Raw genomic sequence first — 15,196 nt, 5'->3', positions numbered from 1 at the left:
AATGTAGAAACAATATTGAATAAATAGAATATTGCAGCATTTCACTAGGGGAAGAAATAAATTAGATCACAATGCCACAAATAAGGCCTAGCATGAAGTGTTTTGATTTCTTTAATGACAAGTAAAGGCTACCTTTGAATCAGTACCAGTAAAACATAAACATGCAGTATCAGTGTCCCAAAGGTGCTTTTATGAAAGGCAACTGAACTTTCTTGTTTTTTTTTCCTCTGAAAACGTTTCACTTTTAATCAAGGAAGCTTCTTCAGTTCTGAGAACAGAAGAAACTTCTTGGATGAGAAGCGAAACATTTTCAAGGAAACACCCCCACCCCCCCGCCAAGAAAGTCCAGTTGTCTTTTGGAAATGCACTTTTGGGATATCCATGACCTGGATGGCTGAGAATCTCCAGAGATATGCAATGCCCCAGAGCGTTGTCTTATTGTAATTGTTCCTTTTGTGGTATTTGTACTAGCACATTTATTGGCTGCTTGAGCAATCTGGCTTATTGCTATTTTATTTATTTATTTGTTCAATTTACAACCTGCTTCTTCTCCTGAAACTCAAGGCATCATAGACAGAGATATGTCTTCATTTTTTCCTATAACAACAATCTTATAAGGTAGATTGGGCTGAGAGAAGACAATACCCTGTGATTTTTTGTGGACTTAATCCTTGGTTCCCACAATCGTTGTCCAATATGTTAACCACTAAACAGGGTTTCCTAAACTTTTGGCCATTACATCTCCCTTAAGTGTAATCTTAATGTATGCATCAAAAAAATCCAAAAACCAAAATGAACAATAATGAATAATGAAAACAATACAATAAAATGTTGAGAAAGATGGATTTATTATAACAACGGACAACTGAAAGGTTCTTCACACCTCCAAGAACTCTGCACATCTCCAAGAAAAATACACTTCTCACTTCGTGAAACCCTGCCCTAAACACCACTGATTCTTTTTCTGCATGTTCATTTGTCTATCAAAAGAGATGTGTAAGAGTGGCTTGTTTACCTGGGAGAAGGCAGGGCAACTTAGACATTGTTTCCTTGACCTTTCAGCAAGAGAATGGAAGATATGAAAACAAACCTACTGTGACACAACTTGCAATTCTTGTTAGGAAGGGTGAAAGGATATAAGGAAGAGGGTGTGGAAAAAATCTAGGGCGGAAGTGAAGACACAGTACAAACTACAACTAGGAGGCAATTACTTCCCATTTACTTTCAACATTGGCTAGCACTTTCATTAACACCTGCATTCTTGACAATTTTAAGAAAAGGCTGGGGAAAACAGAGGAGCCACTATGAAAGGAAACAAGGGGGGTTCTCTCCTTATTATCAGTGCAGGTGAGTGAGTCATGCTACTTTGCTACCTTTTAGTACACTTGTAAGAGAGGGTCAGGCAGAAGAATTATTTTGTCAGTAAATACTCATGCATTTTCTATAGTAAAAATCTGAAGCTTTACAGTACAATAAATGTCTGATTTTTACTGGTTTGTTGTGCTTCCAGGTCAATGCCTCTCTGTGAACAGGCAATGTGTCATTAGAAGTAATGAGCTAAAAATAGGAAGGCTATAAATGAAAAACTCTAATATAAATGTGAATAAAATAGGAACAGTGTACACTAAAAGCTTCATACAGAAGTCTGTATTACTATTGTCTAGTTTGAGCCCAGGGTAAATATCCATTAGTCTCCTGTTGAAAACTTGTTGTTTTTCTATTCTCACCTATTTTTCCAAATATGGCATGGAATATGGCTTTTGGAGTATCTAGTGTTATTCTAAAATTAGAAAAAGAGATATTTTAAAATGACTCTTCATTGTAGCCCTGTTGAGTGTAGCTTGGCTTACCCTAACGAGTATGTGAGGCTTCACTAGTAGAAAATACATATTCCTAATCATAATATTGTCTCTGTGTAATTTTGTTTTCTTTCCTCTCATAACCAATATAGCTACTACTGTATTGCTTTTTCTGTGAAAATGTGATCCTTATGGTAAAAAGGGTTCCAAACTGTGGTTTGAGTGAAATGAGATATTTTCATTTATAATCAAGCAGAGCACAAGTCCATCTAACTTAATATTATTAATTTAACTGTGGTGTAATCTTTTTAATGCTGGAGGCTGTATTTTCTAGGAGCTTAATTTTTAGATGTCACCTAGATGGAGCTACTACTTAGCGGGATGAGTATTAAAGAACTCACACTAATTGTACAACCTGTGTGTTCTTCACTTTCACTTCCCCCTACAAAGTCATGCGATGTGAAGCAATTAACTTTTGGCTAATCTGAATGAATATAATACCCATAGACTTAGATCATTAATTAGAGAAGGAAGTTTGTGGTTCAGAGTGTTTGAGAAATGAATATTGCCCTAACATGCATCAGGCATAGGATTACCAGATATCTGAAAAGCAGGACATGGAGAATTGGAAAGGAGGACAAATAGGGGGGAAAGGCAGGCACACTTTTTCTTTTACAACTGGGACAAAAATTACATTGAAAAACTGCAAACAATCTTGAGGCCTGAAGGGGACTAATCAGCTAATAGATTACAGAATGGAGTTTGTTATTTGTGGTTAGCATTTATTAAGGAAGTTGTGTCACAGTGAAAAGCTTGTAAAATATAGCATGCAGATACTCAAAAAGCTGAACAATATTTCATTTTAAGGCTATGTCTTCCAATTAAGGGATGAGGACAAAAAGGAATTCCTTAAAGCATGCAGAATATTCATCCTTCCTTTCTCAAGGTATGATCTTTTCAGCCCAGGCAAAGTTATATGGACTTTGTGCAAGGTGAAAAGGGCAGTAGTTTTTCGTCACTAGACGTTTCTAGTATCATCCAGGCGGCATGGACTAGTAGCATTTTTCTAGTGTCTCTGGCAGAAAAACATCATTTTTAAACCTGCTATCTGAGATTGGCTAACTGTAGATGTGAAAAACTGAACTTGAATATTTGCTATTAATTATACTGTTGAGATATGGCTTGCTTATTATATCTGATAAATTCGTGCTGAATTGTTATTTGGTTGTGGGGTTTACTGGCTCCTAGTCTGTTCCATGAAGAAGAATATCTTCGTTGAGAACAACTTTTTCCCCAATTCCACTTTTCCTTTCTTTTTCCTTATTTCTCTTTCTTCTTTGTTTTAATTAAATGAAGACAAGGGAAAAAGAACACAGTAAACTATTCTGCACAAATAGATTACAACAGCAGTGGATTGCTGCATTAATCCCAATTACCTAGACAGACTTTATCCCCATAATCCAGCTTCCTATCTAAGCTTCACCAGTGTTCATAACTTTCCTCTTCAGTTATTTATTATAATGGAAGTAATCCAGTTTTTTTCCTAGTAAAGCAATCGGTTTGTAGGATCCTTTAGGCAAAACTCTCATTCTTTTTTTTTGTTTTATTATTTTTTTTAACAGAGTTCAATAATAATTATTCAACAAAAACATTGAGTATCTTATTCACTAACACAAATTAAATTCCTAATCCCTAAATCTCTTCTCTAACCATTGATAAAATAGATCCCAAGTTTGAAAATGGACTGTTTTTTCTGTTTCTTTCAACCTTAAAGTAAGTCTGTCCATTTCCACATAGGTTAATATTTTTTGATTATTTCTTCTTCTGGTGGTATTTCTTCGTTCTTCCAATATTGTGGAAATATAATTCTTGCCGGTGTTATCACATATAGAATGAAATATGTACTTTGCTTTTCAAATTTTTCTGGCATTATACCTAGTAAAAAAAATCAGGTTTATACTCTATGTGTTTCTCTAACATTTTTTCTAACCGAGTGTGGATTATTGTCCAATATCTCCTTGCTTTAACACATGTCCACCACATATGATAATAAGTTCCTGGTTTGTGTTTACATTTCCAACATTTCTCTTACATGTTTTTAAACATTTTTGCTAATCTTGTTGGTGGCAAATGCCAACTATAAAACATTTTATATAAATTTTCTTTGTATGAAGCTGACATTTCAATTTATAGTTTCTTTCCCAGAAACTTTGCCACTTTTCTAAGTCTATATTATATCCAAAATTCTTTGCCCATACTATCATTGTCTCTTTTACTTGTTCATCTTCCATTTTGAAATTTAATAAGAAATTGTATATTTTTTCATTAACTTTTCATCAGAAGTTAATAATGTCTGATCAAACATAGTTTGTTCTTTGTAAAATTCATACTGTTTAATATCTTTATCATTTCTGACTTGTATTTGTAAATGTGACCACCATGTTAAATCGATGCCCTGATTCTCCATCTCTTGCCTGGATTCCCTTCAGAATTTAGAATATCTTTGTATGTCCATATTTTATCGAGACTGACTATATTTGGATGTACGAATGCTTCCATTGTTGAAAGCCATCCTGGAATTTTCAAATAAATTTTACATTTTATTTTTTCTCAAGTTAATAACAATGCATTTCTAATGTAGTGGTTTTGGAAGTATTTATGTATTTTATTTTTTCCATACCACAAAACTCTCATTCTTAAGATAAGTCTTTTGCTAGATGAAGTGTAAAAGTGCGGAAGATCTTGCAAATGGATTGCACTTTCCCTAAGCCTCCAGCTTTTCCCATAGCTTTGCAAGTCCTTGGGTTTATTTTTTGCCTTTATATAACAATACTAGTAGTGTACTAGTATGGGTGTATTAGACTAAAGTGATTTTACTTCTCTGCCTTTTTAAATGCAAAGTCCAAAGATTATATCCTTTCATGCCATTTTGTCCAGGCAGGTGCACTTATTACAAAGGTACAGCATTGTTTGTAATATAAATATTACAAAGTAATATTACATTATTACTGTTTTATTTATAGTAGATAGACATGCTGCTGGTGTCTGTAGGAAAGGAAACTATTTACTCTTAAGAAGTTTCAGTACAAGTGCCCGCTCTGTCCTCAGTAGTCTCCCAAGTTTTTTTAAAAATGGTATTTGCCAATGGCTAGTTGTGCAGGCACACATACTCATTTTGCTAAGATGAAAGAGGGAGAACTGGAACTTTCACAGATTGGTCTAATATTACCTAATCAAAATACAAACATTACCGTCCAAACTAAAGAATGTGGGAAACACATTACACATGACAACTGTACAAAGAGACCATTAGAGATGTGTTTGCTTTTTAAAACTGCCCCATATAGATGATTGGGTAATATTTGGAGACTATAATATGAAAAATGCCCATGTGATACAAATATATGCAGGGGAACTGTTTGCTAGGTTAAGGTTGCAGATTTTTCTGTTTTAGGGGACTATAGGAACAAGTATGTTGCTATCTTTATATTTTTTCTTTAAATACAAATAACAGTTTGAAATGTTATTTTACAACCAAATCACATTGGTCAAAAAATCTCAGCAAATTTTAAAATGTAACAATTTGCTGTCTAGTTAGTATGATTATTTCTTTTTCTTTTTTTTTGTAAAATTTTTTTATTTTCAATTTTACATTACATCATAAAAAATACTTCAGATAAAGAGTAAAATAAATTTATACACATTTTCGGTATTGCTCACCCATTTCCCTCCAAACCGCATCCACCTTCTAACCTCTTCTCTCACTTCCCTCTTTCCCTCTTCTTCTTCACTCTCCCCCTCTCCTCCTTCTCCTCAACCTTCCTACTTACTTCTCCCCTTCCTCCTATCTTCTCATTCCGGATGCAGTCCAGGAGAAATGCCCGAGCAATTCCTCTCTCCAAAATAAAACATAATATTATAAACAATGAAACTATTTCTACTTATCTGAGCTATTTAACCGTCAACCCATCCCCCCACCCCCCTTCCTCCACCCCGACTTCCCAGAGCCAAGTACAGGATTATACAAACATATTAAACATAATCTATTTAAATTTACTAATTATACAATAACCAAAATCATACTAACCCTTAACTCTCTTCAAACTTTAACATCATAATTTTTTTAACAAATCTATTACTCATAAAATAAATGAAACTTTGTAGTTCCATATTTCTTCTGAACATATTCTATCCATCTTCTCCATACAATAACATATCTCTCTTGTGAATGGTCCTTTAAATAAGCAGAAATTTTAGCCATTTCTGCTAAATTAGAAACCTTAAATACTCATTCAGTATGATTATTTCTTGAGTTGTATCTTGGCTGTCTTGAATACTTTATATACGATCAGCTACTTATATTTACATATTTAGGGGACTCAGTGAAAACTATACTCTAGCTGCTGTAATTACATTATTTCATTATATTTAAATGCAAAGTCCTGCACTCGTATTGCCTGTATATGTATAGGAACCCCACACAACTTGACATGGAGCAACTAATTGCAGAACATAAACATACAGTATGAAACATGATCAATAAAAGCTAATGTGTATTTGACCATGTATTGAAGTATAACCTTTTACAGAATTGGCAATCATTTGTGCCTCATTTTAGAAGTCTTCCAATGAATATTTGATTACAGAAATACTTATATTGGTTCTGTCCAAGGTAAACATGCAACTTGGGGATGGGATAAATATCAATTACTTTCAGTAAGGAAAAAAAACAGTGTAGCAAGAACAGATATTCAGCATATAAACTTTATGCTTTTCTTAGTAAGGGTTTAAAATTTGTTAAGTCCCAGGTTCCAGATGAAAAGAAGTTTCAAGTATCACATGGAATGATTTCTCTCTCAATTCTGTAACAATATTAAGTCCAAGGTCAGAAGTTAATGTCAAGTCCAAGGTCAGGGGTTCAAAAATGGTCTATGTATCATTCAGATGACTCTTTTCCTCCTGATGTTGAAATTTGTAGTAGCTGCCAAGTTTTGTGAAGGATAGAGGAAGAATGATTTCACTGATGATGAAGTAGGTATTTGTCTTTGGGAAAGTTAAATTATACAACCAGAAGTGCTTGCATATTTGAGTACTTTGGCTTCAAATATATATTTCCTGTATGATATGTCACAAATGATCCAAAATATTATATGTGAAAAATATAAAATGCTATGTATGCTGGCTGAGAATTGTATATTATTTTCTTTTCTAACATTTTATAGTTTCCACTTAAAAATCTAATAATATAATATCTAATCTGTAACATTTCAGCAAATAAATAAACAAATAATCATAGTAGATCATAATGGGCCAACTGACAGTTAGAGTCTCTGATATACAGTATAACAGCTTCTTTTTCTGGAGGAATCAGAATTTGGCCTCCTGCATCTTCTCTTGTTTGGCACGGCTTTGGTTATCTCAGTCCTTACTTGTTCAATGAGTATGTTTGTGTGTGTGTGTACTGAACCTAGATTGAATTTACTATTGTTAAATTCGCATATGCTGTATGCAGCTTACTTAGCTTTGATTCAGTATCGTATGTGAATCAAGCCATTATATGGCATATAAACTGTGGTTTAGCGAATTCTGTGAACCCATCCAAATGTTTAGTAAACTGTGTCTAAACAAACCATAATTTTGTATGACATACTGTAGGACCAAGTCTAGTGATAGAGCAAGAACTGTGATTGGCCGGTTCCCAGAGAACGGAGAGTCCCACTTATTACAAGCTATTTTAAATTTGTATCCAATAGAATACTTGGTCTAAATTATAAATATTGTATATGTATCCAGACCAGGGGTAGGCAACCCAAAACAATCAAAGAGCCACTTGGACCCGTTTCCCACCAAAAACAAAACACTGGGAGCCGCAAACCCTTTTGATATCTAAAATGAAGCTAACACTGCATATATCCTTTTTTACCTTTATTATAAGTGTGTGTGTGTGTGTGTGTGTGTGTGTGTGTAATAAAGGTAAAAAAGGATATATGCAGTATTATCTTCATTTTAGATGTCAGAAGGGTCTCTCTCTCTCTCTTTGTGTCTCTCTCTTTCTCTCCCTCTCTCTCTCTCTTTTTCTCTCCCTCTGTCTCTCTCTCCCCCCCCTCTGTCTCCCTCTCTCTGATCTTCTGCTTACCAGGCAAGCTGGTTTCAAGCTGTTCTCCAACAAACTCAGGGGTAGGCAACCTTGGCTCTTTTATGACTCATGGACTTCAACTCCCAGAATTCCTGAGTCAGCATAGCTGGGCTAGCTAGCTCTGTCCTGCCCTTCCTGCTTCCTGCAGAGACGCAGCAAAGGGAGGAGCTCAGCCCAATAAGCTTTTCAGCTCCTCGGAGAACACTGTGAGTCCACTCTCTTTTTTACACACAAACACACACACACACAAACACACAGAGGGAGAGAGAGAGAGAGAGAGAGAGAGAGAGAGAGAGAGAAGCAGGGAAGCGCAAGTGCCTCTCTTTGTCTCTGTCTCTCTCTGCAAATGGCAGAGGAGGCTGGGAGCCGCAGGGGAAGGCTCAAAGAGCCACATGTGGCTCCGGAGCCGCAGGTTGCCGACCTGTAATCAGACTAAAAACCAGTCCTTACTTGTTCAATAGGGGGAGAGGGGGTAGTCCCCATATTTCTGCAAACTTTTAACTTGCAGACTCCATTTGTGAAGCTTTGGGGAAAAGAAAAAAAAATAAGGAAATATAAGATTCTTAGGAGACAATAGAGCAGTGGTTCTCAACCTTTTTAATTCCGCAACCCCCAACCGGTCGTAAGTCGAGGACTACTAAACTGGTACAGCACCGTTTGCAGAATGGGACTTTTGGTGGGCTCAGCAGGGCAGAGACAGCCTGGACAATTCCTATTGGCTTTTGAAAGCCAATAGAATTAGACTCTATTCAAGAGAGTCTACTCTATTGGCTTTCAAAAGCCAATAGAATAAAAGGGAGTAGCACAGCTAAGGAAAAGGGGAAAAAATGGTGGACTGCGTTGTTTGGCGACCCCCGTGAAATGGTCATTCGACCCCAAATGGGGTCCCGACCCACAGGTTGAGTACCACTGCAATAGAGGCATCTTAGAATATGAATATTCTTAATCTTAAAGTCCCATATCTTTTATTTGATTAAACCTTTGGAGATGTGAGAAGTTTAAGAGACTCTCAGATTAATTTGGTGACCATTTTCAGATGGTTTAGCAAGTATATGACTGTCACCTTCCAATATTCCTTCCCCTCCCCTTAAACAAATATAAATTTCTGGGTATTTTTTTTCCCACTTCCTCCAAACGGTTAGGCTGTCTTCCATTCTCTTGGAATGTTAGCTTTATGATCTGAAACCAGCTATATAATGTTTCTTCAAAAAATTGACTTATCTCAGACAATTGTGATATACACAACACAAAAGAAAACCTTGTGGGCTTCCTGTTGATCAAAAGTTGCCTAGGCATGAAAAAGCCTGCCTGCTGACAACAAGCCTGCTTGCTGGCACTGAATTCAGATCTAATGACTGTGTAGAAAATTACACAGATACCTCGAAACATTAGGAAATTTGCTACAATGTATAGGGTACATTGCAATCTACGTAGATCAGGGTTCTGCAAAGTAGTCAATACAGAATACCCCCAAGGTTGATGGGTCTATCTGAGATTTTTAAAATCTCTTAAATTTAATATTTCCATTACCTGATTACTCTAGTTGTCAGGAAATTTTATAAAGGTAAAGTGGGTGAAACCAGCATTGTAAAATATGTAATTGCATTATGCATTGATAAGGAGTGGCGCCAATAAAGGCATAACTAACAGAGGACTTTGATCACCTCTTTTGTGAGTGAGAACATGTTTTATTGCACTGAATGAATACAGAAAAAAAATACTCATGAAATCAGGTTTTTTCCCCCTCTGTTTTATCTTTTATTCTGTACCATGTATATGGTACCTTATGAACAGATCACTGTACATCTATGGTATTTCCAGTGATAAAATTTCATGGAATTCATGGAATTTTACTGTCACCTCATAATTCTTTTTTTTCCATAATCCTCCCACTATTCCTATTATTTGTTTCAATATTTATCCTTGCCACTTTCATTAAGAAAGTAACAATGGAATAGCTTCCCAGGGCTTTTTAACTAGAGCTGTTAAGAGCCACAAGTCTGAACTTAGAAGCTGTTTAAAATTGTGACAACTGGGAAGAACTTGAAAATAAATACACATTTTTTTCTAATGTGAGGTGTGACAGGAGCAAAAATCATAAGAATAAATGTATGATAAAGACATTAGAAATGTTCTCAAAACTGCATGGGCACCTCTTGTTCATCTCACCAGTGTTGATATTTGTATGTAACCAAACAAGCATTTGATTAATGGAAGGAGCCATGATGACTTAGTCCACATTAATAACTTACCACAATCTCTTGAAATAGAAGCAAATAATTTTTATAAATAAATATATATACCAGTGGTGGGATTCAAATATGTGAACAACTGGTTCTCTATGTGGATGCCGCTTCCAGAAGTCCATTCTGGGCCTGGGCAACAAAAAATTAGTTACCTGTTCTGCTGAAGTGGTGCGAACTGGCTGAATCCCACCACTGATATATACCCACTTCTATTTAAAACCTATTCCCCAGTGCCTCCCTACAATAATCAAAATCTAATCTCAATTAAAAATTAAACATTGCAAAAAATTTAAAAATTATTAAACCTTACTAGAAATGATAACCCTTTAATTGGGTGTAATAGATTGGTTTGTGATATCTATGTTGGTACTTTTGATATATAGATATCACAAACCAATCTATTACACCCAATTAAATATTTTTAGAACAAAAACTATTCAGTTAAAACAGGCATTAAACATCACCAAAGATAGTGACCCTGTCAGAATCCAATTATATTTCATCTCTAGTTATCAACTATAGAAAACCCCATTTCTGCCTTCTCTGGATTCTGTCATACGATGAAGGGAAGGGTGTGAACAAAGGGGCTTTATGGCCCTCACTTCCTTCAGTACACTTCAAAGGGACTGGATGTGGATATCACCAAAAGGACTAACCATAACAATGGGGCTATTACCTTTCATGTACTCCTCTCTGAAGTCTCCATCCAGCCGGCAGTAAGGAAAAGGGGGTGATTGGGTGGGGCTACTGGGGAACCCCTTAAAACCTTGAATGGGAGAGCTTGGACCCCAAGTCCTGTCTAGAACGCCTGCAACCATTTTCTCTTAATAAAGGATGCCTGTTGGAAGAACTATTCCAAAAGTTCTGTCTTCTTAAGATGCAAAGTGGGATGGGTCCTTACAGACCCATTATTATAATAGCCTCTGTAACTGTGGAGAGCACCAAGAACTCCATAGTTCAACACTGTACTTCAAATATTCTCTTCTGTTGGTTGTAATAAGTGGTAATAAATGTTGCCATGAAAGAGAAGTAACATTTTACCACATGTGGTGGACATGTAAAAAAAAAAAAAACCCTTTAAAGTACTGGAGAGTTTTATTTAGTGCAAAGAAGAATATTTTAGAAACAAAATTTGAAATGAATCCACAATTTTCTTACTAAATACACAGGAAGCCCTTACTTACTGTCCATTTGTTCAGTGATCATTCAAAGTTGTGACATGTTTGGTACTTCCATCCATTCCTCCAATTATCAACAATTGCAACACCCCTGAGGTCATGTGATTCAGGAGTTTGGCAACTGGCTCACTATCATGGTTGCAACTCCCCATGATCACATGATCGCCATTTGCAACTTTCCTGCTGACTTCCCACAAGCAAACTCAGTGTGGTAGCCCTCAGGAGAGCTCCCAAGTCACTCTGCTAGCTTCCCTGTGCTTTTACTGAACTGTATCCTCCTTCCCCCAACCTCCCTGCACTCCTGTTGACCCACATTTGTTGACCCAGAAGCACAAAAGGGGGGAAATTAGAAACCAAATAGCCCCCTCCTCCTTGTTTATTTTCAGTTGTTGATGCCTATTTTGCTTCATCTATTTTCTTTTTTTCCCCCTCAACCTGCAAAAATAATAACACGGAGACTTTTGCATTAAGTAATCAGCTTAGGACAAAAACTATTATCGAACAACAAATATTTTAATGTAATTTGCAGCTTCTTCTTAATGTTATATATAGTATTCAGCTTTGGATATAAAACCTAAATAACCTTACGCTTATTAATATTAATTTTATATTTATAATGATAAATATTCACAGTTGACACTGTACAATACCTTCCCTCCCTGTCCCCCATGTTTAATAGTTTAAGTTATCTAAACATTAGAATGTTAATAATCTCTAGTCAACACAATAAACGCCACTGTGTTGAAATAATATATTACATATATCTTATAACAACATTATAAAGAAAAAGAAACAAAAGTGGTTTTATCAGAATTTCTTTAAAAGTCTTATAGCCTGTTGCAGAAAAAACATCCGATCTTGGGGATGTCATCCTCTCATAAATACTTCACTGGAATTCAGTCCTGTGAATAAAGAAACGTTCCAAGTTAAATAGGTTTGGAAGAAGCTTTTAATTCAAGTGGCAGTTGAATTTAGTATCTTCTAGCATTCATAACAGACCATTCAGTCTCTACTTCAAGCCAGAGATATATTCTTTCTTTTAAGGATATTTATGTCTCAAGGTTTGTGGGAGAGAAAGCCTAAAACATTATTTTTGGATTTTTTAAAAATTCTTTTCATATACCGTAAGCCTAATTTGTGCTCCCCCTGCAGCCCCAGAAAATAGAGAAACAGAAATAATAGAGAATGGAGGGGAAAAAAAATCCATACCGCCAAGAATCAAAATATCTCCCTTTGCAATTTCAATAAGGAATTTCCCCCTTGTTCAGTTTGAAACTGTAATAATCTCTGTATATCATTCTGAATTTCTATATTCCAAATCCCACATTCTAAAAAATTAACATAATCCTTTGAACATACAGTGAGGAAAAAAAAAATTGATCCCCTGCTGATTTTGTACATTTGCCCAGTGACAAAGAAATGATCAGTTTATAATTTTAATGGTAGGTTTATTTTAACAGTGAGAGACAGAATAACAACAAAAAAATCCAGAAAAATGCATTTCAAAAAAGTTATAAATTGATTTGCATTTTAATGAGTGAAATAAGTATTTGACCCCTTCACAAAACATGACTTAGTACTTGGTGGCAAAACCCTTGTTGGCAATCACAGAGGTCAGACATTTCTTGTAGTTGGCCACCACTTTTCCACACATGTCAGGAGGGATTTTGTCACACTCCTCTTTGCAGATCCTTTCCAAGTCATTAAGGTTTCAAAGCTGATGTTTGGCAGCTCGAACCTTCAGCTCCCTCCACAGATTTTCTATGGCATTAAGGTCTGGAGACTGGCTAGACCACTCCAGGATTTTAATGTGCTTCTTCTTGGCCTCTCCTTTGTTGCTTGGCCATGTGTTTGGGGTCATTGTCATGATGGAATAACCATCAACGACTCATTTTCAATACCCTGGCTGAGGGAAGGAGATTCTCACTCAAATTTGATGGTACATGGCCCTGTCCACCACCACCACCACCACCACCACCACCATCATCGTTGGAAGGGATCTTGGAGGCCATCTAGTCCAACCCCCTGCTCAGGCAGGAAACACTATACCATTTCAGACAAATGGCTGTCAAGTCTCTTCTTAAAAACTTCCAGTGTTGGAGCATTCACCGCTTCTGGAGGCAGGCTGTTCCACTAATTAATTGTTCTCACTGTCAGGAAGTTTCTCCTTAGTTCTAGGTTGCTTCTCTCTTTGATTAGTTTCCATCCGTTGCTTCTTGTCCTGCCTTCAGTTGGTTTGGAGAATAGCTTGACTTCCTCTTCTTTGTGGCAATCCCTGAGATATTGGAACACTTTTATCATGTCACCCTTAGTCCTTCTCTTCATTAAACTAGACATGCCCAATTCCAGCAACAGTTCCTTATATGATGCGGTGAAGTTGTCCCCTTAGTAGAAGAACATCCTCAAAGCATGTTTCCACTTCCATGCTTGATGGTTCTTGGGGTCATAGGCAGCATTCCTCCTCCTCCAAACACAGCAAGTTGAGTTAATGACAAAGAGCTCGATTTTGATCTCATCTGACCACAACACTTTCACCCAGTTCTCTGAATCATTCAGATATTCATTGGCAAACTTCATACAGGCCTGTACATGTGCTTTCTTGAGCAGGGTGACCTTAGGGGCGCTGTAGGATTTCAGTCCTTCACGGCTTAGTGTGTTACCGATTGTTTTCTTGATGACTATGGTCCCAGCTGCCTTGAGATCATTGAGAAGATCCTCCTGTGTAGTTCTGGGCTGATTCCTCACCATTCTCATGATCATTGAAGCTCCACGAGATAAGATCTTGCATGGAGCCCCAGACCGAGGGAGATTGACAGTTATTTTCTTCCATTTGCGAATAATCACACCAACTGCTGTCACCATCTCACCAAGCTGCTTGGTGATGGTGTTGTAGCCCATTCCAGTCTTGTGTAGGTCTACAATCTTGTCCCTGACATCCTTGGGCAGCTCTTTGGGTCTTGGTCATGGTGGAGAGTTTGGAATCTGATTGATTGCTTCTGTGGACAGGTGTCTTTTATACAGGTAACAGGCTGAGATTAGGAGCACTCTCTTTAAGATAGTGCTCCTAATCTCAGCTCATTACCTGTATAAAAGACACCTGGGAGCCAGAAATCTTGCTGATTGATAGGGGATCAAATATTTATTTCACTCATTAAAATGCAAATCAACTTATAACTTTTTTGAAATGCATTTTTCTAGATTTTTTTGTTGTTATTCTGTCTCTCTCTGTTAAAATAAACCTACCATTAAAATTATAGACTGATCATTTCCTTGTCAGTGGGCAAATGTACAAAATCAGCAGGGGATCAAATAATTTTTTCCCTCACTGTATCTCTTGAAGACAAATCTTTTTCCTTTTTTATTTTTGAAAAGAACCTTTTTATTCTAAATGGGGTCTTCTGTCAGTTAAGGTTTGTTTAGATATTTTGAATTTATTCATAATATCAAATCAGTTACACTTATGAAATAAGAATTACTGTTTAATCCAGTTTTTTTATTCTCTTTTTTTTCTGAATTATTTTTGGCTTGTTCCGTTGTTGTTGTTAATGGTTCAAATATATTGTTAATATCTCTTGTTGATTGTACTAAGATTTTGCTGCCATCTAAAAAACTTTCACACAAAATGAATTAGTCCACCTATTGAGGTTGAACATGGGATTTTCTACATGCAAAGCATTTGCTAGATTAGTGAGGTAAGATCTTGAAGAAAAGGTAACATATAAAGAATTGAATAATCCTTGATAAGCTCTGCAGGGCTGTTATAAGCGGTGATGGGATCCAAATATGTGAACAACCGGTTCTCTGTGTGGATGCCGCTTCTGGGCCTGGACAACAAAA

General features: G+C 36.4%; 1 protein-coding gene across 1 annotated transcript in view; it reads left to right on the top strand.

Annotated features, from left to right (window-relative positions):
• Positions 1–1,168: 1,168 nt before the first annotated feature.
• LOC120316625 (cell surface A33 antigen-like) overlaps positions 1,169–15,196 on the top strand; it is a 31,288-nt gene continuing 17,260 nt past the window's right edge. The window contains exon 1 of the mRNA XM_039362412.1: positions 1,169–1,347. Within this exon, the coding sequence (XP_039218346.1) occupies positions 1,305–1,347 (43 nt within the window). The 5' untranslated portion in view covers positions 1,169–1,304. The remainder of the gene's footprint in view (positions 1,348–15,196) is intronic.

This window comes from Crotalus tigris, unplaced genomic scaffold (assembly GCF_016545835.1).
Source record: "Crotalus tigris isolate CLP2741 ecotype Arizona unplaced genomic scaffold, ASM1654583v1 scf7180000019434.231144, whole genome shotgun sequence".
Taxonomy (NCBI): domain Eukaryota; kingdom Metazoa; phylum Chordata; class Lepidosauria; order Squamata; family Viperidae; genus Crotalus; species Crotalus tigris.
The sequence above is the reverse complement of the archived record's forward strand: the minus strand, read 5'-3'. Positions and strand labels throughout refer to the sequence as shown.